General features: G+C 37.0%; 1 protein-coding gene and 1 long non-coding RNA gene across 2 annotated transcripts in view; both read left to right on the forward strand.

Annotated features, from left to right (window-relative positions):
* Positions 1–583: 583 nt before the first annotated feature.
* Positions 584–2,580, forward strand: LOC143651253 (uncharacterized). The gene is made up of 3 exons (XR_013159931.1): positions 584–741; positions 1,716–2,070; positions 2,512–2,580. It is a non-coding gene; the product is annotated as an uncharacterized LOC143651253 (long non-coding RNA).
* A 478-nt stretch (positions 2,581–3,058) lies between these two features.
* LOC143651367 (seizure 6-like protein) overlaps positions 3,059–26,798 on the forward strand; it is a 69,811-nt gene continuing 46,071 nt past the window's right edge. The window contains 2 exon segments of the mRNA XM_077122299.1: positions 3,059–3,152; positions 3,238–3,347. Coding sequence (XP_076978414.1) covers positions 3,059–3,152; positions 3,238–3,347 — 204 coding nt within the window.

The following is a 26,798-nucleotide window of genomic DNA, read 5'->3' on the forward strand; positions in this document are numbered from 1 at the left end:
ATAAGACAAAATGAGGTCCTGAAGCATATGACAACTTAGATGAACCAGGAAGGCACAATGCTGAAAGAAATAAGCCATGCACAAAAGGATAGATACCTTATTATTCCGCGATTATGACCCTGGTAAAGATAAACTCAGAGGCTTATAATATAGAATATAGGGGACCTAGAGATACATAGAAGCCAGAGATGGGTGAATGGTTAGCTAATGAGGCTGAACTTAAATGTAAGGAACAGACAGAACTGAAGGCAGTTCATTAGTGGGTCTGTAAGTAATACTGCTGTATTGAAGGTGAACATGATCAAAAGGGGTTGTATAGAGCCATGTATTCTAGTGATGACGCTATACATATAAATAAGTTCTTGCGTGAACTACTTCAAAGGTATGAATCTTGTTCAAAGAATAAATAATATCAGAGTACAAGGGAAAAACAACTATTGTACACTGTGGTATATGTTTAACAGGAAGACATCACCAGTACCACAGCAATACCAGTGCTAAATAACTGGGAGGGAGGGAAAAGAGTTAAGGGGAGGTTTGGAAATTCTATTGGTAAGGATACATTTATCTGTTATTTTTCTCTTTACAGCAAAGAACATTGTCAAAGCTTGAGAGTGCTGATGATTATACAACTAAGTGAGACAATGTGAGAGATGGATTGTTGACAGTGGACATTATACATGATGTCCAATGGAAGGAGCTGGCTGAAAGATACACTGAGAAGTAGAATGGTGAACTCTGGTATGTATTTGTGATGGAATACTGTGCTGTTACAGAATGGAATGAAGTCGTGAGGCAACCAACGAGGTGAATAAACCTTGGGGACATTATGTTGTATAAAATAAGCCAGAGAAAAAAAAAAGAATATTGTATGGTCTCTTTTAGAAAATATTTATAAGAAAATTTGGGTGTGGATTTTAAGGTCTTATAGTAGTCACATTTAGTCAGGAGCTACAAATGTTATACCTAGATTTTGAGATGCTGTGCTATATATGTAGAATCTAGCACCTCCCTGGAACTTTGGCTACCTGTGTGACACCTAAGACTCAGAGTTGGAGTTCTGTAGCTCTGAAAGTCAGCATTACTACATGCAACAACTGCTAAAGAAACTGAAAAAGAGATCAGGTTTGAATTAGAGATAAGAACGAAGCCAACCAGGTCAGGAATAAGGTAGCTCAGAATACACGGGTAGGAGAGCATTGTATTCAGAACTTTACCAACTTATGAGATCAAAGGAAGAGAAGTTTATTCTGTCCAAAACCTAAATTTTCTGCAACACACAATCTAACTCAACATGTACAGATAGCTCATTTAAACAACCCAAGCACACAGAGTCCAGAATGATAACGAGGTCTTGTGATTCTGTACAGCTTTATATAATGCCAGATATATTCCAGAGTATGCTGACCAGATAAGTAAAATGTATTGGCAAAGTCCCTCAAGGAACGGGAGATAAAAATATGGAACTATTAAGCTTTGCCATGAAGGAAACCCCTGATACTGTCTGAAACGTTAGGGAATATTAAGTCAATAGGCAAAGCTCTTGATCTTGAGGCTTGCTCTTGTGAAGCTCATGTATGTAGCAGCCATACAAAGCCTACCTATAGGTATGCCGAAGAGTTACTGCCAGAGCATCTCTTTGGCTGCTCAGATGTGGCCCCTCTCTCTCTAAGCCCAACATAACAAGTAAAATCATTACCTTTCCCTCTTTGTAGGACATGACATCCGGGGTGAAAGTCTTCCTAGGAACATGGGACATGACTCCCAGGGATGAGTCTAGCTCTGGCACATGGGATCAACAATGCCTTCTGGAACAAAAGGGGAAAAAGAAATGTAACAAGATAAGGTATCAGTGGCTAAGGGTGTTCAAGTAGAGTCAAAAGGCTGCTCTGGAGGCTACTCTTACACAAGCTTCAGCTAAATACTAATTACCATGGTCTGCCAACCCCAACCAACACCATTCCTGTCAACCCTAAAGAACACCCACGGCTTTATCAGAGACTCTACACAAGCTTCACACACTAAGATTACTTCTAGAAACCTACAAACTCCAGATGGTTCCTAGGCCAGGTAAGCCCTGAAACGCAGAGGGACCAGCCTCTCCAAGAACATCAACTAGTTCCACCCCCCATCTTATATTGCCGATACCCCTTTGCAACATGAAAAAGTTAGAAAGGGAAGAGCCCAAATATCCCTAAAGATTGGGAGAAGGGTGAAAGGAAAAGGAGGTGTTACAACAGAGAATTTAGAATGTAACAAATGAGCATGACTGCTAAATCACTATTTGGTATTTCTATTATGTCGCTAGCATCTTGGAGCAGCTAGAAAACCCAAAATTGTGGAACTGTAACCCATATCAAACTCTTGTTTGATAACTATTTCTTACAATCTACTTCAAAATATATTGCTTTTTGTATAAATGTTATATTCACAGTAAAAAAAATATAAAAAATAAAAGGAAGGCAAAGGGGCTTACTGTATGTGAGGCCAGCACTCCCTCCTCTCTAACAGGTGCTTGGAGCAACTCAGAAGACCCCGCCAGGCCCAAGCCCTCACAGAGAAATACCTAAAACCCCACTCCCTGACTCCACTCCGCCGACCCACTCCCGCCCCCGGCATCCCACTCCCTGCACCCACCGCCCCGCTCCCCCGCCAGGCGCCCCGCTCCCCCGTCCAACCACCCCACTCCCAGGCCCGGAGCCTCACCACCCGCGCCGCGCTACTTCCCCTGCCCCGCACCCCGACACCGCCCAGCGCGAAGCCCTGCCATATGCTCCGCCACCCGCGCCCGCTACCTCCCTCCCCGCGCTACGCCACCCGCGCGCCTGCCCGGCTCACCTTGCAGAGCTGGAAGTGCTCGGCCTGCAGTGTCTCGGCAATCTCTGGCTCGCGGCTGCCGGGTGGCGCGGGCTGCGGCGGCTGCGCGGCCGAGACGATCTCGCAGTCAGACTGTTCAGCCCTTTCCTGCTGTTGAATTTCCTCACGGTCTCAGCGAGGCCCCTCCCGAGGGTTCCAGCAGCCCCAGGGCGCGCGCGGGACCCGCAAGGGAAACGCAGCGATGACGGCCCTGCGCCCGGCTCACCTGGCTGCGGCTGGGTCCCGTGCCGCCCCCTGCCGCTTCCGCTCCAGCTCCCCGTCCGGCTTCAGCTTCGGTCGCGGCCGCCCGGCCCCACGCAAGCGCCCGGGAACCCGGGCCAGGCCGCCCCGCCGCTGACTGAACCGCCGCGGATCCCTGAGGGTCAGCTACCGGCGCCAACGCCCGCCGAGCCGCAATAAACGCCGACTACCGCGATCCGCACACTGCGCCACTGGGCTGCAGCCGGACCTCAGTGGAGCAGGCGGGCAGAGTGCGCAAGCGCGGCGCGAACCCCCAGGCGTCCGGACATTGCCGGAGATCGCCGAAGATGGCTTAATAATAACTGATTGGATCCTTGCAATCACCTACAAGTTTGTTTCAATTTATGTCCCAATATTGTACTCGAAGAAACTGAGGCACAGAGAGATGATGTAACTTGTGTAATGTCACCTAGGTAGTAAGTGTCAAATTTGAACCTAATTTGTTTCCCTAAGTCTGTACTCATTTCTATAAGCTCTACTGTCTTTACAGCCACAGTAAGAAAAGTAGAAAAATGTATTGGAGCATAATTTGTGGAGTGAACATGCTTCTAAAGAAACTATGTCCAAGGTAGGCCACAGTGGTTCAGAAGGCAGAGTTCTTGCCTGCCGTGCCAGAGACCTGGGTTCAATTCCCAGTGCCCTGACCAAGCAAAAAAGAAAAGAAAAGAAACTGTATCCAAAAATGACCAATAAATGTTATATTTATTTATGTCATTAAAGACCATTTTTAGAAATATAATGATTCAGCAGTCATACTTATTTGTTAAATCCTATCTTCTCTGTTATAACTGCTCCTTCTCCTTTGATCTTTCTCCCAATCTTTAGGGGTATTTGGATTATGCCCATTCTAACCTTTTCATGTTTGAAAGGGCTGCTGATTATATGGGATGGGGGATGGAACTAGTTGATGTTCTGGAGAAGCTGGCCCCTCTGGGATTCAGGATTTATCTGGCCTAGGAACCCACCTGTAGATTGTAGGTCTCCAGAGAGTAATCATAATGGATGGAAACTTCTGTAGACTCTTAGATAGAGCCCTAGGTATTCTTTAGGGTTGGCAAGAATGGTTTTGGTTGGGGTTTGGCGAACTATAAGTAACAATGTCTAGCTGAAGCTTGCATAACAATAGCCTCCAGAGTAACCTTTTGGCTCTATTTAAACTCTCAGTCGCTGATATCTTATTTGTTACAATTATTTTCCCCCTTTTGGACAGGCAGGCGTTGTTGATCCCACAGTGCCAGGGCCAGGCTCATCCCTGAGATTCATAGCACAAATATCCCCTCTCATTTTTCAAACAAAGTTTAAACATTTATACTCCCTTCTTAAATAAATCAGCTAATAAAATTACACAAACCTGGACAATAAGTGAGACCATAATGATAATAATTAGGTTATGATAGCAAAAGCTGCGGTTCCATTAGAAAAACATTGGTAGAACTTCTGTCATAATGAGACAGCTTTATGAGTTAAAAGTCAACATGGGTCTTGTTTTTCCAATCAAATGTACAGCTTGTTAAATTCAAACAAAGGGCCAAGTCGCAGAATGTTCATATGAGAGATCAAGAATCAGAGCTGGAAGTTGTATGCTAGGGATAATAAATTTAAAATAATAGGAATTTCCCATTTGTTCTAGAGAAAGTAAAATAAATACATTTTCTTAAAAGTCCTCATATGAAGTCTTAAATTAAGTTATTATAGAGCACAAGACTGAGAATTCCCCATAATCAATAAGGTAGATCCTACTTATTAACCAAGTACACAAAAATCAAAAATAAATATTTTAGAGGAGATATTTCTTTGCAAACCTATCTTAGAGTTTTAATTCTTCATAAAAAAGGATTAAAAGTTCATCTCAGGGTAAAAATTTGTATTATGTACTATTCAGTGCAAAATGCATATTTTATGTTTCAGATATCTGCAGAATAAATTGCAAAAAATTTTTAAATTTATGTGTGGGTCTCAATCAGTTCTCCTTCTCTGCAATTTGAATCACCAGGGCTAAAGAATCTCTCTAGGTATTCTTCTAAATAGTTACTTAGAAAAGTGAAATCCAGCTGATAATTTAGGTCACAATTGTGAGTTCCAATAAATCTGGTATGCTCAATGAGGATGAGTGTTTTTATCTGCTTGGTTTACTGTTTTATCTCCAAGGCAGCAGTGTCCACAGTATAAAATACCTGCTTCTCTCTCTCTCTCTTCACGTGTCTGTGTACTATGTGTGCAAGTATGCATACATGCACACACATTTGTTAAATCAGTAAATTAATGATTGAATGACATGAAGAATGGCTAAAAGATTTGCTGAAGTCATACAACTAGTAAATGCCCCATATCTGTAATTGTCTCACATCTTTCCATTTAAACACTAACTCTCCAAATGAGGGAGGAGAAGTAGGTTACTGCTGCTGAATTCAGGTCAGTGAAGCAAAAGGCTCAGCCTAAATATTTAGGATATCTGAGGCCAAAGATGGAAAACATAAGTTGCTAGAGATGAAGCCTGAATTACATATAACAGGGGTGAAAGGCCATGTCTAATCTGGGGACCAGGGTACCTGAAATCTAGTTTCTTTAGACCTTGTCAGTTTTCATAAACAGCAGTTGAATGACTGGTTTGCTTGCTAGAGACTAATTTCTGCAAAATCAATGAGGGAAATTAAGAACCAATGAATGTAAGAGTATTCAAATTTGGTTTATTCAGGAGGAAATTCATTTTAAATTTGATTTTTTCCAAGATTTATCATACATCTCATATTTAATGCCAGTTTTCATGAATCTGAGCCCAGTAATCTCTATGACCATCATAGAACTAGTGACAAATTACCTCACAAAATTATATCTACATGGTTGAAGTGGTTTGCTCTTATTATCCTTAATACCAAATTTTCATTAGATAAGGGAGAATTTTCAGACTTATAGTAGTCATTTTCTACTCTTTTTTTTTAACTTTCAAATTAGGAATTAGCTTCAAAGTTGTTGTTTTACTGACTTCTAAGTGAATGCATGCCATTTGATTTTAATGAGATTTTATTGAAAGCAACATATCATTAAAAACAAGATTATTTTATGCTTAGAGGATTGGAAACTCTTATTTCCACTAATCCATAATCAAATTTCAAAAGATTTATGAAAATAGCAGACATGCTCCATAGTACAGGTACAAGTTTAAGATCAGTTCAGTCTTCTGTTTTATCTTCCATAGCACCACAGAGATTAAACATTGTTTTATCACAGATTCATTTCAGTAGATATTTTCTTTCCTCTGAACTATGCTAAATTGCAATATAATATTTTCAAAGGTTTATTAATTCATACATCTATGTTTTAAATAAAAGCTGAACAGAGATACTGCCTTTTGTACAAATGTCCCTTGACAAATGGCCATTCTCTAAGATTAGAAAACTCTCAAAAATTGTGAAACGTGATCCCTCCTTTTATAAATATCTAGAGCACCTTTCATAAGTAAGAAACTGTTTTTAGAACTGCAGAGATGATGGAAAATAAAGGGAGGGGGGTGTTGATTTAAAAAGTTGGAACATGGTAGCCTGTATATAATGATGAATTTAAACAATAAAAGCTTTGAAAATATTTTTGAAATGTTTTATCTTGTTCATTATAGGATTCTCGAGAATGACAAATACATTTTAATGATGAAAATGATAGTAAAAAATAATTCCTATTATTGTTTCACCCTTTATAAAACATTGTGTGACAGCTTGCCTTTCCTGCCTTCTCAAAGACCAGCCCATGTTAAGAATGTTTGTCTTTAGTTGGCAAGATTGTGATGGATTTTTCACTGTATTCTAGGGTTTTATGTCTAGAGTTTCATATTTACAGTGAGTACATTGAGATAAATAACTTTTAAGTGAAACAGTGCTGTGACGACCCACTGATCACTCAGTGACCATGTTCCTTTCTTGAGTCTTAGGCCAGTAGAAACCCGTTTGGCCTCTGCTCTGAGGATGGGATATGGAGGCAAAAAATGGGATGTTTCTTTGTCTTAAAATTCTGATTTAGAACACAGCCATCTGGCATTGTTTTCATTGATTCTCCCTTATACTTATTGGTGATTAAAATGAAATTGTAATAAAAAATAAATAAAAACAAAAATAAAAAAAAATAAGAAACATATTGGTGGAAGGGGTGCGACTCCTAGTTTATTACTAAAAAAGGGCACACATTGAATTCCTGGTTTATCAACAACTTAAAGGTTACAAAAATAAGGTACATGCATGCGAAGATAAAGGTTAAAAGTGTGTCTGTAACCCTCTCCTTTTCATCAGAGACACTGAGGCAGAATATCTTGCAAAGATTGACTGAACAATTCACTGGCTAAAAAAAATTGAAGGTCTTTCAGGGATTTCCATTTACTCATACTTTTCTGGGAATGCTAGAATATTTTATATACATTTGTGAGGGAGAAAGTTTTGCTAAGTATGAAAACAAAGACAAAAACCAAAATGCAATAGATTGATTAATTTGAAATGCATGAATATTTAAAACCTTTAAATGTCAAATCACACATACACAAACACACAAAGTTAAAACAATGAGCACAAAGTAATAGTAAAAATCAAGTACGAAATATTCTAACATATTTGATGATGGATACCCACTAGGAAAAAGTAAAATGTTTAAACATATTTACAAATAGACTAAGAGAAAAATGATTTCTAGAAATAGAAAAAAATAAAAATGCATAACAGCTATATTTTATTAAAATACCAACTTATTACTACTCAAATATATATATGTACATATGTGAACAATACCATTATTTTTACCCTGTCAATTACTTATTTCCAAATGTGTTGTAGATATATTCTATATAGTGTAAGAATTTAAAACTGAATTTTAAGAAGTTCTTATTGCCCTTTATTTTGCTTATCTGCAGTTTTCACATTCACTACAAGGAACATTTATTCTCTTTTGTAATCAGACAAGTGTATTTAAACAAATATTCAATTTACAGGTTGCAAATGTTTTAAGTACTTATCCAAGATGGTATTTTGCTTCCCTGATGTTTTATCGCATTATGGTATAACTACAGAGTGAAATTAATGATGATAAACATCCAAGAAGTTCTTCAATGTCTCAGTAGGAAGGGAGAAAAGCATTTTGAGTTATGACAAATTGCTTTGCCACTTAGTCAAATTTATATCAGTCTAAAACATTTTGCTAATAAAAGGTGCTTCTAAAGGCTATGCCATCTGAATCAGATGAAATGAAAATATCTTATGGGCCAACTAGTATACAGCTTCCCATCTTGTATTCTCTGAATCAGTCATGCAATTTCTATACCTATCATTTAAATTTGCTCAGGAATTTCAAAATAATAGGAAATGCTGATTTTGTTATTCTATGCTTGGATTAGGACATTGTGCGTGAATTGTAAAGTAGTAGAAAACACATGTCACATGTAAAACAGGAACTGCTAAGGTCTCAAAATAAGTATGAAACATCAACTTAGAAAGCAAATGTTAACTTAATTTACAGTATTTTGTAAGAAATTATAACAATAAGTCATTTCTCATTATCTAAAATTTAAATTTATACAAGACCCAGAACTGCGTTTTCATATTATTTCAAGATGAGCATTGCACTCCATAGATGTTGGTGATGTTCCTCCAGAAATTAGGAAATGTAGAACAGCAGAGGATGTAGGGATATTTTATTACTTTTCTATTGCTAGATAACAAATCAATAGAAACATAATGGATTAAAAAACCACAACATTTATTATCGTCCAATGTTCTTCAGTTTTCATGGATTAGGAATCCCAATACGAGTTAATTCGGTCCTCTGCTTAGTTTCTCACTAGGGTGAAAGTGAAGTGGTGGCCAGCCTCGTCTGAGGTCGGAGGCTTCTTCCAAGCTTATTTAGATGATTGAAAGGTTTTAATTCCTTGCAGTTGTAAGGATGAGGCCTGTGTTTCCTTGGTGGTTTTTAGTTGGGGATCACTCATCACCTAGCGGCCATCCTCAAGTCTGAGCCACATTTACTTCTTGAAAATCAACAGGAGAATTAGCTCTCTGCTTCCCTTGCCTAGTAGGATTCTCAAACACTTAGAGATCAGTCAGGGAAAGTGGCAAAGACATGAAATATAATCTTCTCCTAGGATGTGATTTTGGCAGATGGGTGGAAGGTTACATAAGGATCCCTTTAGAGCTAATGTCTCAAGAATTAGGTGGAGGGATGGTCATCAGTCTGACTTGGGGAGAAACCACAAATGCTATATGATGGACCTAGAAAACGCTGTCTCCAGAGAACAAGGGAGAGGGGCGCAAGTCAATTCCACAATAAAATAAGATTTATGTCAACCTGGTAAAGGAGATTTATGAAATGTTTATAGTAAACAATATACTTAATGGTGAAAAACTGAATGTTTTCCTCAGAGTAAGAACAAAACTGTAATTTTCTTACTTATCACTTCTAATCAGTGTTGTACTAGAATTCCTAGCCAATACAGCAAGGCAAGAAAAATAATAAAAGTTGTTTGGACTGAACAGTAGAAAGTAAATCTGTCTCTACTCATAGATGAAATGATTGTGCACATAAAAATCATTAGGAAGTCCACAAAAAAAGTTAATATTAAATAAGTGATTTATCAAAGTCCAGAATATAAGGCATTTCATGATAAAATGTTTTACTTCTACATTAGCAACCAATAGATGGAAATTCAATTTTTAAAAAGATAATTTATAATAGTGAAAATAATACATAATAATAGATATCCTATTTTCAGAAAATGAATCATATGCAATCCTTCCACCTTAAAATCTCTTAAAATTTGCTAAAAGAAACAGAACACCTAAGTAGACATATATACTATGTTTTTGCATTAAAAACTGAATATTGTTGTACTATTAATTCTCTTCAAAGTGACCTACCAAGTCAACAAAAGAGCAATTAAAATTCCTCCAGAATTTTCTGTTTTCTTTTGGAGAAATTTATAAGCCGATTCTAAAATTTATTGGAAAATTCAGAGGGCCTTGAATTAGCTTCCTGATTTCAAGTCTAATCGAACCAAATGTCAAGACAATACAAAGAATATTGTAACAGAATAAAAGGTCCAAAAGCATACTCACACATGAATTGACTGATTTTCAACAAAACTGGCAATATAATTTAATGATAGGAAGAAAAGCATGTTCAAGACATGAAAAATAAAAAAAAAATCTTTACTTGCTGCAGTGCACAAACATTATTAACTCAAGATTGATCATATACCTAAATATAAAACCCAAACTGTAAAACTTACAGACTAAAACATCAGAACATTTTTCAAGGCCCTGGGCTAGGCAAAGATGTCTTAGGACACAAAATCACATGAGCATAAAATAAATATATTGATTATTTGGTCTCCTTTGACATTGTAAACTTCTGCTAGTCAAAACACACAGTTAAAAAAAATGAAACTAGAAGTCACACACTGGGAGAAACCCTTGTAATATGTATATTTCACAACAGACTTGCATATAGTATGTAAAGAGCTCATTCAAATCAGTACCAAGAATGAATAAATCAAAAAGAAATGGTGTAAAGATTTGAGTTCGCCCTTCTCAAAAGAATTATGTGAATGGTTAGGTAGTGCATTAAAATACGCTCTGAACCATTAGTCATTAGAAAAATGCAAATTAAAAACATAATGAGATATCTCTATCCATCCACCAAAATGTCTAAATTTCAAAGGTTGGTAATATCAAGGGATTCTGAGAATGTGCAGCAGAAACCATATTCTCATACACTGAAGGAGGGTGCAAAAAATTGTAGAAACATATATGAAATTTTAGAATTTTTTAATAAATGCAAATATATACTTACACTATCACTCAGCAATTCATTTTTTCCTAGATATTACCCAGGAAATATGAGAATAGATGTCTACAAAAAGACCCATCTGTGAACATAACAGCTCAACTCATAATAGCTAAAATGAAAACAATCTATATTCATAATAGCTAAAATGGAAACAATCTAAATGTCCAAAGCACGTGAATTGATAAACAAAGACATTATATCTGTGTAGTATAACTATATTCAGCAATTTAAAATGAGCAAGCTATCGATGTACAACAATAACTACATTTCCAAAACATTGTACTCAGAAAAAGAAGTTGATTACAAAATAGTACATACTGCATGATTTCATTGATTTGAAACTTTGAATAAGACAAACCCAAACTATGGTGATTAAAATCAGATCAGGGGTTGAGTGGAGCTGGGGTGGGGTTCAGTGATGGGGAGATGTGGGTAAGGTTAGGAGAGGGGACAGGGAATGAGGAAAGTACAGTCATTGACTTGGAAAGAATGTGAGAAAATCTGGAAGACAATGAAACTATTCTATATTGCTTTGTAGTATTGGATTACATGTGTGTATGTAATTGTCAAAAATCATCTAAATGTAGGATTAAAATGGGTACATGTTAATTATATGAAAATTGTATCTTAATAAAGCTTAATATACAAATTGTCCAGAAGAGTTTATTTTTTGTAATATGTGATTTTTTTTGAACATTCAATTATGTTGAAGATTTTCTATTTCTAATTGAATTTATTTTAGCAATTTATATTTTTCTAGGATTTTTTTTAATCTACTAAACTTTCATATATTACTAGACCCGTAGGTATTTTCTTTGTAGTGTCTAGCATCTGCAGATAATGTATATTTTTATTTTTAAAGTAGTTTATTTGTGCACCCTCTCCTGTATGTAATTTCCAATTTCATGTTGAATTTTCAATTTTAGTAGCCTTTTCAAACATTCAACTTTTGAGTCTGTTAATCCTACATAGAATCTTAATTTCTATTTCATTTAATCCTACTATAACATATGCATTTTACTTCTTTTTTAAATTCTTTGGTTTTATTCTGTTATTTAATATTTAAGCTTTATTCTTTGGTTTTATTCTGTTGTTTAATATTTAAGCTTTATTCTTAGTATATTATATTTAAGCTACTTTCCTATTGTAATATCAGATTTTTAAAAAATTGAAATACTTAGAGACTCACGAGAAGGAGTGGAAATAGTGCAGACAGTCCCATGTACACTTCACCCAGCTTTGCCCAGTTTTAATATCTCACATAACAACATCACAATCTCACAATCAGAAAATTTATATTGCTACAATGCCATGAACTACAGACTTATTCAGATTTCAATAATTCTCACATGTTGTCTTGTGTGTGTATGTATGTGTGCTAATATTCATTTTTGCCATATGCCTAATTCCTGTACTCACCATCACCAAAATCAACATGTGGAACCCTCGAGTCACCACAAAGGAATTTTTCTCATATGCCCCCTTTGTAGTCAACATTTCAACACTCCCTTCTCCCATCTCTAAGCACTGCTGACCACTAATCTGTGCTTCATCTCTTTAATATAAAATTTATATAAGATTTAAAGCATACATATTTGTCGCCAATTATATTTTTTACTTAATCTCCTAATTTATGATGTGTAATATTTTATTTTATTTTTTATAAATATTTTCAATCACCATAATAAATTTCCTTGGAGGCATGAGTTATTTTTAAGTGCTTTTTTTTAACATTTATAAACAAGGATTTTAAAACCATATTTTGCAGCTAATTTCTTTGGGATTAGAGGAAGTGTCTTGCAGTTATAGCTTTGAATTTTGAAAATTGTTGAGCAATCATTGATGACCAACCAGATGGTCAAATATTGTAAACATCTGAGAAAAGTAAGGATATTAAAAGCGTCTTTGGTTTATCTTGCACTGATTTCAATTGTATGGGTTTAATCTATGAACACTCCTTCCACACATCTTTCTGGAGTACAGTCTTATCAATAAAACGGTGAATTCTAATAAAATTGTTCAAACATTTTTAAAAAATTACTTCTGATAAATTGAAATAGCTACAGAGAGGTTATTTTCAGGGAAACAAAATTAAGGTTAATACACGTGCATGTATCTTAAGAGAAATATATTTAGATTCCCTAATGGTACTGAGCCCTAAAACATAGCTTTGCCTTCAGGCTTTTTATGTTGCTGGGACAGTCCCATGTACACCTCACCCAGCTTTGCCCAGTTTTAATATCTCACATTAAAGCACTTTAAAAAGTGCCCTGTTTTGCATTGACATGAGACGTAGCACTATGGGGCACCGGTGGTCCTGACATTGCTGTCAGTCCAGTGCTAGGCTATGGAACCTTGACATTGTCCTCAGATACATATGAATCCCTTTTATTCTCATGGAACACCAAGCATAACATTATTTCTTATCCTGCCTCTACATCTGTGTTCTTTTCATGCTTTTTCTTCAAGGCATTTTATCATATTGAATTATTTGACTGATCATTTTCATTAATATCTTCCCCTCCCAATACACTCAAATCCCAATGGCAGCAAGAAGCATAACTATTTTATACATCAATTCTCTTCTTCAGACCTGGAATATAGAAGGCATTTAAAAAAAAGAAACAGGTTGAATAGAGTATACTGCAAATTAAGAGTGGTTTTGCAGCTAAACAGGTTCATTAATTTTCTCTTGGATTCATAACCAATTAAATTTGATCAAAATACAGTTAAATTTAAAGATTCACATAGATTACTAATTTATTGATATGCAAATAGGAACAAATCTTGCTACTTGAAAGCTATTGCTGAAATACTTGGATTGTAGATGACAACTTCCTGGATGATGTTAGTGTCCCATAGGTAAAATATGATTCACAGAAGAAGGAGTTAATATATTTGTGGTGCAAAGTAATTTCTAATACTGTCAAAGTTCATCATGTTCCTATTGCCATTTCTTTAAAATGATCACATTTTAAAATGTTACAAATAAAGTGTTATTAGTGGTCATATCATCCAAGATTGTAGATTTACTTGAAAAAAGAATGTCATTGGTTTTGTCGGGAAGTTGGAACAATTTGGCATATAATGTCTCTCCTTTCTCACCTCAATTGGTGGCCTCACTCTGGTTTTTCTATATTCCTATCCCTAGCTCTACTGCTTGGGTACTCTGGTGGTTTAGAGCTGTTATGCACCCCAGAAAAGGCCATGTTATTTTAATCCATTCCTAGAGGTGCAGACCTACTGTGGGTGGGAACTTCTGGTTAGGTTGCTTCAGTTGTGGTGTGACCCAGCCATTCCCTGGACTGGGTGTCTTGTTCCTTTAATGGAGTCCTTTTTGAGAGGATAAGAAAAAGTCCAGAAAGAGCTTAGACAGAAGCCCCAGAGAAGCTGGGAGACAGGGACACACCCACAGAAACAGAGAGGGAGCCACTGAAGTCAGAAGCTGAAAGCAGGGAAGCCTGGGACAGAAGGACCAGCAGATGCCAGCCATGTGCCTTCCCTCCCATATGGCAGAGGTGTCCCAGATACCAGCAACCTTTCTTCAGAGAAGTATTGTCCTGTTGATGCATTGAGTTGGACATTTTCATAGGCTTAGAACTGTAAATTTGTAAGCGAATAAATCCCACTGCCAAAACAAACCCGTTTCTGATATATTCTACTCTGACAGCTTTAGTAAATAGAAACAGGTATTATGAAGGAACCCGAATCAAAGAAATATTTACAGTGTTTCTTTTAAGCCTTTTCAGAATGGACTCTTTTCCTAGACACTTTAATAGGCACTAACTTAATGTACACCATGATTGCTTGATTCTGCGCTTCTGACATTAATTCTTAATCTTCTCTTTTTGCGGAAATTTTGAAAAATCAATAGTATAATGTGATGCACATGCTGCAATGGGTTGAGTAGAATGGTCTTTTCCAAGGTAGGCTTCAGGCTAAATGTATTGCACTGAGTATAATTTGGACTGGAAAATTATGTCAGGCTGGTAGTCTTTAGATCTCAAGGTATAGAGGGCATATGTTTTCCTGATCACAATTCTAAAGGAAAAACGATAACCAAAAATATTTTTTCAGAGATTTTGCAGCTTGTGTAAAAAGTGCACAATTGGTTTTACATGCTTTTGGTTTGAGAGTGGAATTCTTTAATGGCTCAATCTTACATTCCTTTCCATGCCTTTGACACTGAACTAGTTCAAGATTGGCTCAACACTTACAGAAATTATAAGGTTGCCAATCTCTTTCTGCCTTTTCTTCCAAAGGATTAATGCTGAAAGTTTCCTCATATTTAACATATTATCCTATTATAAAGTACTCCATGAAATATGTTTGAGCACTTACCTAATATGCATCCATACTATGATAAGCATTGCTCACTTTACTTGAAAGTGTACTGATCTAGCACAATTGGTCTGCTCATAGTTTGTTAAATACCCTCTTTATATTCCTGTCTATAAACTTGGCCTGGGTTCATTCTTTCAATTTTATTTCTGCCTCAAGTAATTCCCTCTCCCTTTAAATCTGACAGTAAATGCTACTTGTATCAGATATATCTTTCTACATTATTAGAAATAGAACTGATTATCTTATTCCATTCTCCAGATTATCAAAGAAAAAAGTTATTGCTTTATTCCATTACAATTGTTCTGCAACATTCTTGTGGTATTTACCGTATCCAGCATTTAAATGCATACATTTAAATATAGTTTGTTTTCCTTTAATTAGATTATATTTTGAATACATAGGTAATATATTTTCAATTGTAGCAGAGATAATTTTTCAAAAGGTTGTTTTTCTATGAAGCTGTTGTTAGTGGTATATTTAATTAAAATTAACTCATTAAATGATATAATAATACAAATGAAATGGTGAGAAGGTAAGAATGTAAATGGTTTATTTAAAATTGCCTATAATAAAATTAATATAAGACAACACATATGAAGTGGAAAATATCATAGAAAATAATAGACCCCCTGAAATACGAAAATGACTTAAGATAAATTTAAGGTAAACATGTTCATCAGGATGAGATTGGAAATATATGTCTTTCCAGATAATGGTAAAATGGGTAATTATTAAAACATGCAGCACTGAGAAGAAGGAAAATAAGTTCTGCTAGTTGTGCTACAAGTGTACCTAGAGATAGCATAACAAGAAATCTTCTTGAGCAAAAAGTTTAAAGAAACAAAACTGGCAAAACCTACTATATTACAAGAGAAGTTGTAAAATTCCCCTTGGAAATATCTCAAAGTTTCAGAATTATTTCCCAAGTTCTAGGAAAGTAAGCCTGATGCAAGATTAACCAACTTTGAAGTTGAGGCATGTACTCACACCAGTAAGATGAATTCAAATTAACATAGTAATTTTCTTTCAATCTAATTGACATGATAGGAAGCAACTGAGTTTATTTACTGATAACTTATTTATTCATTTATTTTGCTTAGTATTAGGATACTAAGAGACAGTATCAATTTCAAAGAACATGTGCTAGGGGAAAGAAAAGAAGAGTGTGAGAAAGAAAATCGGGAATCCCATGGTATAAGAGGTGTAAGGTGTGTACAGAATAGCCCTACTGAAAAAGTGACAGGTAAGTAAACACTGGAAGGATGTGAGGGTGTGAGCAGGCAGGCATCTTGAAGGAAAGTGTTGGAAAGCAGAAAGAGATAAAACAAAGGCCCTTAGGCAGGAACATGCTCAGTGAGTAAAGGAAACCAGGATGGTGGGAGTGAAGAGAGAAGGGAGGAGGGCTAGCTAGCTCAGCAAAGTGCTGGTAGAAGAGGGAGTTACCAGAATGCAAGGGTCTTATGTGCCAATGGGAAAATCTGGCTTCCATTTTCAATGTAAAGGAAGCCAAAGCGGGGGGTTTTAGAAGAGTGATGAGAATCTCTTCTGCTAATACTACAATTTTGGCTGTTGGGTAGTGGGAAAATATAAAAACAAAGCAAACAAACAGAGAAAAACAAGCAAACTGGAGAATGTTAAGATATGAGGCTATTGTGATAATCCAGGAATTAGATGTGGTGGAGTCCATTAGCCTGCTAATGGTGGGCTGGGTTAGAAGTGATCAGATTCTGTACATACTTTGAATATAGAGTCAATAGATAAAAAACATCAGAACAGAAGGGATATGGGGCATGTCAGAAAAAGAGGAATCAAGAAGAAAAAAATCTTATAGGAGATTTAACTTGAAAGATGAAGCTACCATTAGTTGATATGGTGAATAATTTGGGAAGGAGGAAAACATGTTAATTGGTGGTCTCTCAAGACGGATCCTACAGAAATCAAAGACTGACTATAAACTAAATGGGGGATATGTTTAGTGAAAACTTACACTTGTGAGTCAAAAGTGCACAAGTATTTTTAGGTATAATTGGTACTCAGTAAAGTTTGTCCTTATAATGGACAGTTTTGTAAGTTTCAACAAATGGTGTAATTGCTTAACTGTAACCATTATAATCAAGAAACAGAACGTTCAATCACTCCAACAAATTTCCCTGTGTCTCTCATTGGTCAACCCCTTTCCATAATCCCAGACATTGAAAACCACTGATCTGTAGTCTCTCTTAGAGCTTTGCCTTTTCAAGTATGTTATATAAATGATGGGTTATAAGATAAATATATGTTTAGCTTTATGAATAAAAATAATTTTACATTATGGACTATGACCCATTTTGAGTTAATTTTATATGATATTATATATGGATTGATGTTTAACAATTTATATGTGGATGTCTAATTACTCTTCTATTGTATGTTAAAAAGACTATTCTTCCTCCAGTATAGTAACTTTGTGTTTGTGGTGAAAATAGTCAGTAGATAGGTGAATTCTCTTATTTTTTTCATTATTAATCACTAAGCTATAATTTTTCCAACTCTACACTGTTTTGACTACTGAACCATTGTATTCAGCTTTGAAATCACATAGTGTGAATCCAACATTTTTTCCATTCTAGGCTGTTTTTATTAATGTTTCCCTGCCTTTTGACAAAAATTTTCATAATAGCTTGTCAAATTACACATTATGGTGGGGTTTTGATTGGAGTTATAATGAATCTATAGATCAGTTTAGTAATATTTCATAACAACAATATTGAGCTTTCTAAAATATGAATACCAGTATAATTCTCCATATGTGCGTCTTTTAAGATTTCTCATATTATTGGGCATTTTTTCTTTTTTTTTACATTTCAACATGCAGAACTTGCACATATTTTTCTATTTATTTGTAACTATTTCTTGTTATTTGGTTCTATATTAAATGATACATGATTTTTAAAAATTCAGTACTTATTGTTTTATTTCACTTGTTGATTACTAGAAAATAGAAAAGTGATAGATTTTGTATATTGACTTTGTACCCTGTGACTTTGCTGAAATGACTTATTCATTCCAGTAGTTTCTTAGTGCTGCTTTTTGGAGGAGGATGTTCTATTAAGAAAATCATGTCACCTGTGAATATAGATAGTTTCATTTCTTCCTTTCTAATTTATATGTCTTTATTGCTTCATTTCCCTTATGGTGTGGGCTAAGACTTCTAGTACTGTGTCGAATAGGTGTTGTGACATTAACATCCTTTCTTTGATCTAAGTTTTAGGAAGGCAACATTAAATCTTTCAACCTGTAGAGTGAAAAAAATAAAACTATATATTTTTAAAATTTTGTTTTTGTGACTCTGGTTAAGGATTAAGGATTTTTATTAGCAATTGATGTTGGAAATTGTCAAATGACTTTTTTACATCTAGTAAAAAAGTTATAAGCTATTTTTAAATTTTATCTAATGATACAGTGAATACACTGATCTATTTTCTAACGTTGCACTAGTCTTGCATGCTTGGTGTGAATACCACTTGGTCATGAGGTATTATCCTTTTTATATATTGCTGAATTCATTTTGAAAATAAATTTGAGGAATTTTATGTTAATGTCTCAAGGAAACCTAGTTTGTAGTTTTCTTTACTTAAAATGTATTTATATGCTTATTTTTAAAAATCAGAGTAATGCAAGTCCTCATAGAATGAATTATTCTCTGTTCTTTAAGAGTTTGTGTAACTTGCTATAATTTATTCTGTAAATGTTTTGTGGAATTTTCCAATGAAGCCGTCTGGCCATGGAGTTCTCTTTGTTGGCCAGTTTTGTTTTTTTTTTTTACCATATTTTATATTTTTATAATAAATGTACAACTATTACTTTCATAAGTAAGATTTAGTAGATTTTGTCTACCAAGGGCATTTTCTATTTCATCTAAATTTATGAATTTCTGGATATAAAGTTGATAAAACATTCTCTTATACTCTTAATGAATAATGTCAAGAGCTCAGTTGAGCGCAGGTGACCATGGCTGTTGTGGAGAGGCTAACGTGAAGAAAAAGTGCTGGTCCCTCCCATTCCATCCCCCTCCCTTCCATGGAGCCTCCTGGGTAATCCGCCGGTGAGCACAGGTGTGGGGAGGCTCACTGATGTGGGAGACCTGAAAAAAGGCTTCTGCAATTTTACGAGCCCAGACACTGGAGTGGAAATACACTGAGCGGAGAAAAATGTCTTCATTCTTCTTTTCCTCCCCCCATACACGGACTCAGCAGAGATGACCGGAAAAGGCCTGGAGGTAGGGAGGTGGATATGGGTAAGGGCTTGATCAGCCGGGAGCTGAGTCCTTTACTGCAAATCCCTTCAGGAACTGCGATCTGCTGGCCGTTCACCGTGTCGGATGGGGCGGGGCAGCTTCTCCCGTGAGGCGGGGGAGGTGAAGTCTCTGTAATGGCCTGTGGTCCCGCCGGAACTGTGGCATCCAAGTTTGGCAAGAAGCCAGGCCCCTCAGATAACAGTACACAGTGTCTCCTCTTTAGTACTCGGGGTCTGGGTGATTTACATATTCTCAGTTTTTTTCTTGGCACATCTGCCAAAAGTTTTATCAGTTTTGATCTTTCAAAGACTAGCTTGTTGGTTTCTTTGTTTCTCTATATTGGTTTACTTTTCCTGTTTTCATTGATTTGTTTTTTACCTTTTAAAATTTCTTTTATCTACTTGCTTCTGGCTTATTTGTCTTGTTCTTTGTAGTTTGTCAGAGTACAAGCTTAGATTATTGACTTGGGGCTTTTTTGTTTCTTTTCCAAGATAAACATTTAAAGCTATAAATTTCTTTTTAAGATGAATTGTAACTACATCTAACAAATTTGAATATGCTGTGTTTTTAAATTTATAAATATAGTTGTCCACATATATTTCTGTTATCATTTTCTAACTTAATTCTGTTATGGTCCAAGAAATACTTTTATGGTGTCCATTATTTAAATGTTTAAAGCTTTGTTTTATGGCCCGATTTACATTAATAAATATTCCATTTAGCTTTGAAAACAATGCATAGCTTGTTTTTGATGTATATGTGTCTTATAACTGTCAAGTCAAATTGTTTGTTAGTGTTGGATCTTTTATACAATTGTTGACTTACTGTCTAAGAGTACTAAGATCCCAAATATACCTTTTTCTCCTTTCATCTCTATCGCTTTTTTAGTTCTCTTATTTCGAAGCTGTATTGGTAAGTGAATGCACATTTAGGATTACTAGGCACACTTGGTAATTGGTCCCTTTATCATTATGTAATGTCTCTCTTTAACCATGGTATTAATCCTTGATTTGAAGTCTGTTTGCTCTCATATAAACATAGCTACTACAATTTTATCTTGATTAATATTCACAGTATCTGCAGTTTACATTATTTTACTATTATATATTTTTATATTAAAGTGAATTTCTTTATTAAATTTGGGTCTTGATTTTTAATACAATCTGACAATCAATCTTTACAGCAGTGAATTTAGAACATTTGCATTTAATACAGTATTTCTGTGATTGGATAAAATTGTGAATCTTGTGATTTGTTTTCCATGTTTATTTTTTCTCTTTTATTTTATCTTCTAATATTATTTTATGATTCTTTCTTATCTTCATTATTTATTTATTACTTTTATCTGCTTTCCTATTTTTTAGTGACTTCCATAGAGTTTAAAAAGTAATTCTTTAAATAATCACAGTTAACCTTCAAATAATATAATACTTCACATGTACAAATAAGGACCTTCATCAATGTCCTCTTAATTGCTCACACATTCTTTGTTATATTTCTGTTATAACTATATATTGTTATATATATATATATAGTTCATTACTTTCACTGTTCTGTAAGCACCCAGTATGTTGCTACTCCTTTTGATATAGAGGTTCAATAGAGTGATTAAAGCTAAGAAAGATAATTTTATATTTGCTTTCATTTACATAATTGGGTGCTTTGCAGTTGGTTTTTTTTGTTTGTTTGTTTGTGTGTGTGTGTGTGTGTGTGTGTGTGTGTGTGTGTGTGGTAGTTTGCAAGCTGCTGGAATGTGATATACTAGAACTGGAATGACCTTTATAAAAGAGAATGTAATACGTAAGAAGTTTACAGTTCTAAGCCTACAAAAATGTCCAAACTAAGTCATCCAGTTTAGTATAGGTACCTAAACTCAAGGAGGATTGCTGGGTAAGGAACACCTCTGTCAGTTGGGTAGCCATGTGGCTGGCATCTGCTACTCCCTTGCTCCTGGGCTTCTTTGCTTTCAGCCTCTGTTCCTGTGGGGGTTCCTCACTTTGCTTCTCTGGGTTGGCTTTCATCTTTGGCTCTCTCCAGGTCCTGACTTGCTTAACATCTCATGGCAACATCTGCCAGTCTCCAGGTATCTCCAAACCTCTGTTTCTCTGTTCTCCAAGTGTCAGCATCTGTGTCAGCTCTCTCTCTCTCTCTCTCTCTCTCTCACTCTGTTGGCTCTCTGTCAGCTCTGTTGTTTCTCCAATATGTTTCTTTTAAAGGATTCCAGTAAACTAATCAAGATCCATCTGGAATGGGTGGAGTCACATCTCCATCTAATCATAGGTCATACCCACACCTGGGTGTGCCCATCTCCATGGAGATAACTTAATAAAAAGTTTCCGCCTACAATATTGAATCAGGATTTAAAGATAAGGCTGCCCCCACAAGACTACATCAGGATTAAAATATGGCTTTTCTGGGGTGCATAATATTTTCAAACCAGCACAGTGTTTTTATGCATTTATCTAATTTCCTGTGTGTATCATATTCCAACTGCCACAGAAGTTCCTTTAACATTTATTTTAGAGCAGCTTTACCATAATGAATCCTCTCAGTATTTGATTGTATTAGAAAATTTTTATTTCTCCTTCCTTTTTTGAATAATATATTTTTTTGCTAGGCATAAAATTCTCCTCTGTGTGCAATAAGTTTTAGTTTTCCTTTGGATGTTTATAATATTACCTGTTAATATTGGTTTTCCATAGTTTGAATATGTTATGATTTGTTTTGTTTATTTTTTGGTGTTTTTTATTTGTTTGCTTATTTTATATTTATCCCACTTGATTTTCCCTAAGCTTCTTGGATATATAATTTGGAATTTGGTACATTGCCTAATTTTGGAAATCTCTTTCTCTCTCTCTCTCTTGCCTTGTACTGTCTCTTCTTGGAGGTACCAAGAAGAGACAGTACATACATGTATGTACTGGATGGTTTGATATTGTCCAAGAATTATTGGATGCTCTGTCTTTGTTTCCCCCTTTTCCTTTTCTCTCTTTATTTTCTGTGTTGAGTAATTTCTATTCCTTCAAGTTTATCATTTATTTTTTTGGCTGTGTCCAGTCTACTTATGAATCTATTTAAGGAATTATTCATCTTTATTTCCATGGTCTTTGTTTATGCCATTTATCATTGATACTTTTTTATCACTTGCGTCTCTCTTCTGGAACTTCCAGTTTTTTCATGCATGTAGTTCACTTTTCCACCAGAGCCTTTAACATAATAATCATAATTATTTGAATTTTCCTGTCTGATAACTCATCATCTTGGGTCATATTCAAGTCTGGTGTTATTAATTGTTCTGCTTTTGGTGTTTCATATTTGTTGTTATTGTTGTTGAAACTTGTATATCTTGTGTAAACAAATAGAAATAAAGTAAAATAATATTTTATGTTTGGACTTGGGCACACTTTTCAAGGTCTTATGTGAGAAATTGGATGGAACTTATAATGAATTGAGCTGAGTTGGGGCTTTGTTGTTACTATGGCCAGCCTCATTCATTGCAGTATTCAAGTCCCTTTGTGGTGACCTTATGCTTAGGGTCTCGGCTAGTTTAATGAATGTTTTCCACTTTCAGCTTTAGAGAGTCCTCATAGACTCTTTCTCCTTGATCTTGCACTCTTACTACTCTTGATGCTGAAAAACCTGGTGGGGGCGTTAGAAGTAGATGTGTATTCTCTTGTTTGGGTTCAACCTCAGTCTTAAGCAGACCCATTAACCTGGTTCTCAGCAGGGAGGACTTCAAGAGTGTCTGTGGGTAGGAGTTGTCCCTCCCCAAGAAACAGCAATAGTCCTTTCTTCTTCTCTTTCTTCCCTCCATTCTTCTTTTTCCTCCTTTCCTCTCTTTTACTTCCTTCCTTCCTTTCTTCCTTCCCCCTCCTTCCCTTCCTTCCCTCTCTTCCTTCCTTCCTTTTTTCTTTTCTATTAAAGCAGCTGTAATAGGTAGTCACTGGGAAGAAAGGTTTGCAGCCCTTTCCCCAGCAATTTTGATTGGTATAACACAGAACACAGGGTAGATAAGAGAAGGGTCTTACTGAGGCATGGCTCTTTCCCAGGGTGCTGCTGTTCTCTTCTACCACACTCGCATGTCAGAGGAATGTTTCTCCTGAATCTCACCCTTCGTCCACTATTTCTCATGAGGCACATGCTGAGCCATCTTAGAAAAATCCTGTGAAAATTTTTGAATTTCAAGTGACTTTAACAAACCCAAATACATGATAACTAAGGTCCAAACTGGGATTAGATACCCCACTATGCTTGTGTCTAAAGCACTGTGCTGGTTTGAAAGGAAGTATGCCCCCTAAGAAAAGCCATGTTTTGATATAAATCCCATTTCTTAAAGGTAGAATAATCCTTATGCAATACTGTATATTTGGAACTGTAATGAGATCATCTCCCTGGTTGATGTGATTTGGTTGGGAATGGTTGTTAAACTGGATTGGGGGATGACATGTCTCCACCCATTTGAGTCGGTTGTTCTTAGTTTCTGAAGTCCTATAAAAGAGGAAACATTTTGGAGAGAGAGATTCAGAGAGAGTAGAACAAAGTAGCCATGAGACGCAGAGTCCACTAGCCAGCGACCTTTGGAGATGAAGAAGGAAGACGCCTCCTGGGGAGCTTCATGAAACCAGAAACCAGAAGCCAGGAGAGAAAGCTAGCAGATGATGCTGTATTCATCTTGTGCCCTTCCAGCCAAGAGAGAAGCCCTGACTGTGTTCGCCATGTGTCTTCTCACTTGAGAGAGAAACCCTGAACTTCATCAGCCTTCTTGAACCAAGGTATCTTTCCCTGGATGCCTTCGATTGGACATTTCTATAGACTTGTTTTAATTGGGACCTTTCCTCAGCCTTAGAACTGTAAACTAGCAACTCATTAAATTCCCCTTTTTAAGAGCCATTCCGTTTCTGGTATACTGCATTCCAGCAGCTAGCAAACTAGAACAAGCACTTATGGGTTTTTTACTCTTACAGTTATACATTGTTGGCTTTTAGTAATTCACTAAAATTTTTAGTAGAATTCTATTTAACCAGATTGTATGTGGTACCATGTCTACCCCAGATAAGTAAATGTTTGCATCATGTCTCTCCCTAGAAGTGCCTGTCTTTCCTGAAATTTCCTGTGACCTCAGCTCTCTGTTGGGTTGAATAGGTTGGAACTTTTGTAAATTATCCAGCATTTCTTATATAAAAGTTATAAAGGAAGCTCCTTCTAGCCTTCTATATACTATGTAGAAATTGTAATCACTACATATGTTTAAAGCCAAGAAGCAAGAGCAAGCAAGCCTGTTATCAGAAAAAAAATCACAATTTTATATTATATGCATGCGGACACATATAATCTCAAAATCGTATACTTTCTAGTTCTTACACATCAAAAACTGAAATTCTGTTGAATTTCTAGGACCGCATATTTGAGAACACTAGTCTCTTTCATGTTTGCTTCTCCGTAGTTGAGAATTCACACCCATTCCATACTCTCCTGTCTTACTCACAAGCCATACCCCACCCCCCACCACACACATTTCAGTGTCTTATATGAGTGATAGTTTGAGTAGAACCCTCTGTATTGAAGCTGCAGATACTGTGCTGATAGAATTTAATTTCTCTATGTGGAATGGGGATGTTTGGTCAAAGCTTAAAGATACCCATGTTATTATGGAGGTAAAATGTAAGGGGAAAAACTATGCAAGGGAGTCCTGGATCTCGGTAATCTTGCTCAGTTAAATATAAATTAACAAGTGTAGTGGTTTCCTTTGTGGAGAGCCGCCTCCCGGGTTGGGCCTAGTGGTCGCGCTGCGGCCTGCTCTAGAGTTCCCCCCGCCCATCGAGTGAGTCAAGATGGCGCCCGCATCCTGTTTCCGCGTATGACGTACGCACCCACCAACCCTATCTTCCAATCACCTCTGTATACGTGGCACTAACCTATTGGGTTTGGGCACAGTATATAAGAGGTTACCCGGACAGGGTGGGTGGAGACGACCCACAGGGAGCCGTGCCTGACGGCCGCATAGAGGTTGTTCCCCCGCGGGGTATCTTGTCCCGCGCGGAACCTGTAACAGAGAATGCAAGCTTAACTCCAGTAAAGGTCTGTGCTTACAACTGCTACGTGTCTTGGATCTGTGTTTCTCACCAGCGCGGATTTGTCTGCGTCTCTCTGTCTCTCCTCATTGTCTCACCCGCCGGCCGGGGGCTTGACGCTGAGCGAGAAGTCGCGGACAAGTGGTGGCCCGTACGGGGAACCTTCTGCTGCCTTTCCCCGAGCTGGTGAGGACGTGCTTCTTGAGTTCGCAGCGGACTTCCCGCGCTTGATCACCGCGAGAAGGTGAGTACTTCTTATTACGTGAGAGTTAAGGCCCGCGGGCTTTCAGGTAGCCCCGGGGACTCGGAAGAGCTCTCCGAGTGATTAAAGTACAGTGCCGACTGCAAACATGGGGCAGTCCGGAAGTTTACCTTTGTTAGCTCCCTTAAAGACCCTTTTAGCGGACGGCTCCTGTGAAAGTGAGCCGCCCACTTGTAAGCCGCCAGAGTCTGGCGCTAGTTCAGACACCTCTGACTCAGAGTCAGATGGTGATGAGACCGAGGGTGCAGACGCGCCTCCGCTGATCGATTGGGGGAGGCCCCCTGTCTCACCCACGCAGCCTTCCGCCCCGCCAGCGCCTGCTGCAGGGGCGCGGCGGCTTCCGGTGAATGGTTTTGGTGATCTCGCCAAAAACCCTCACCACGGGCTCCCTCTGGTGGCCGAATCAGGTAATTACAGTGGCTGCTCTCCAACTTCTGAGCGCTTGTTAAAAGGAATGGGATATGTCCCCGGCAAAGGCTTAGGAGCCTCATTGCACGGGCGCGCAAGGCCTATACAAGCTGTCTCCAATTCTGACAGACGAGGCCTGGGTTTTTCCTAGGGGCCACTGAGGAGAGATTCCCACCCACACCTATAAAACTAAAATGGAAGACCAGTACCCCGGTGTGGGTGCCTCAGTGGCCATTATCACAGGAAAAACTCTCAGCATTACACACTCTAGTGTCTATACAGCTAAAAGAGAGCCATATCATTCCCTCCACATCGCCTTGGAACACACCCGTATTTGTCATAAAGAAAAAATCAGGCAGATGGAGATTGTTACATGATTTAAGAGCCATTAATAATTGCATGGAGTCTATGGTAAAATTAAATACCTGCATGTGTCAGTAGACACATGGTCTCAGATATTATTTGCCTCTGCCGAATCAGGAGAAAGAGTCCACCAAGTAATTGC

The sequence above is a fragment of the Tamandua tetradactyla genome, chromosome 12, assembly GCF_023851605.1.
Source record: "Tamandua tetradactyla isolate mTamTet1 chromosome 12, mTamTet1.pri, whole genome shotgun sequence".
NCBI lineage: Eukaryota > Metazoa > Chordata > Mammalia > Pilosa > Myrmecophagidae > Tamandua > Tamandua tetradactyla.